The 1,577-nt window shown below is 35.7% G+C and overlaps 1 protein-coding gene across 1 annotated transcript in view; it reads left to right on the forward strand.

Annotated features, from left to right (window-relative positions):
* The window catches only part of LOC101989844 (vomeronasal type-2 receptor 116-like), an 11,199-nt gene that overhangs the window by 2,302 nt on the left and 7,320 nt on the right, over positions 1–1,577 (forward strand). The window contains 1 exon segment of the mRNA XM_013355437.2: positions 347–669. Within this exon segment, the coding sequence (XP_013210891.1) occupies positions 347–669 (323 nt within the window).

Below are 1,577 nucleotides of genomic sequence, written 5' to 3' on the forward strand. Positions count from 1 at the left end.
GTATTTGTGGCCCTCTTTATGTGTTTCACAGCTTTCTGTTTTTGTGTGTCTGTTTTGGTGCATATGTTTCACTGTTTGTATCATTGTTTTCATGTGTGAGTGTTGGCATTTGTGTGTCTGTCTATATAAAATGTATGTAGATGCATTATGTATGTCTATATGGAAGTGAATCTCTGACTGTATGTCTCTGTCTCTCTTATGATGTGTGTGTGTTTTCATATTGGTGTTTTGTATCTTCGTATATGTCTGTGTTTCTGTTTGGTACTTTTTTCTGAAAGAACTTAAATTCTAGGAACATTATGATAATTTTATTTGTCCACATGTTTTACTGTTATTTCTCCCCTGAACACCTTCAATAATACTGCCTTTAAGATGAAATAAAATGGATTTTATGAATTCAAGGAAGAGCACACACACTATAGAACGGTGTGTCTCTTTCAGCTGCACTCCTTTCTGAGGAAAACACACTTCACTAATCCAGTTGGAGACAGAGTGATTATGAACCAGAAAGAAAATCTTCAGGAAGAGTATGACATTTTTCATATTTGGAATTTCCCATATGGTCTTGGACTTAAGGTGAAAATAGGAGAGTTTAGCTCATATTTTCCATATGGTCAACAACTGCATATATATGAAGACATGATAGAGCAGTCAACAGGAAGTAGACAGGTGGGTCTGACTTAACTGCATTCTTTTGCATTACACAGCAATAACATAGACCATGGGATTGATTTGTGCTGTCTTATAACCAACTAAAATAATTAGTCACATTACAAAGCATTTACATTCCTCCTATTGTATGTTTCTACATCCATTTTTGATGTGACATTTTATTAATACTTTAAGGATTTCAGATATACGTACAATGAGTTTTTATCATTCTAGAATATCTTTCTTTTTTAATAATAATGTATAATGAATGTTACTACTGTGCTATATTTTTATTGATTTTTATTGAGCTCTACATTTCTCTCTGCTCCACTCTCTGCTCTTCCTCTCCCATACAACCCTCCCCGCAAAAGTACTCATGCTTTCAATTTACTCAGGAGATATTGTCTTTTTCTACTTCCTGTGTAGATTAGATGTATGTCTATCCTACCGTCCTCATTGTTGTCTAATTTCTCTTGGATTGTGATTTGTAAGCTGGTTTTCTTAGCTTGTTGTTTAAAAACCACTTTTGTTTTTCCATATAAAGTTGATTATTGTCTTCTCAAGATCTGTGAAGAATTTTGATGGGATTTTGATGGGGATTGCATTGAATCTATAGATCACTTTTGGTAGAATTGCCATTTTTACTATGTTGATCCTCCCAATCCAAGAGCAAGGGAGATCAGGGAAATGCAAATCAAGACAACGTCAAGATACCATCTTACACCTGTCAGAATGGCTAAAATAAAAAACACCAAGGATAGTCTTTGCTGGAGAGGTTGTGGGAAAAGGGGTACACTCATCCATTGCTGGTGGGAATGCAAACTTGTGCAACTACTTTGGAAAGCAGTGTGGCGATTTCTGAGGAAATTAGGGATCAACCTACCCCTGGACCCAGCAATACCACTCTTGGGAATATACCCAAGAGA

The sequence above is a fragment of the Microtus ochrogaster genome, unplaced genomic scaffold, assembly GCF_000317375.1.
Source record: "Microtus ochrogaster isolate Prairie Vole_2 unplaced genomic scaffold, MicOch1.0 UNK130, whole genome shotgun sequence".
Lineage (NCBI taxonomy): Eukaryota > Metazoa > Chordata > Mammalia > Rodentia > Cricetidae > Microtus > Microtus ochrogaster.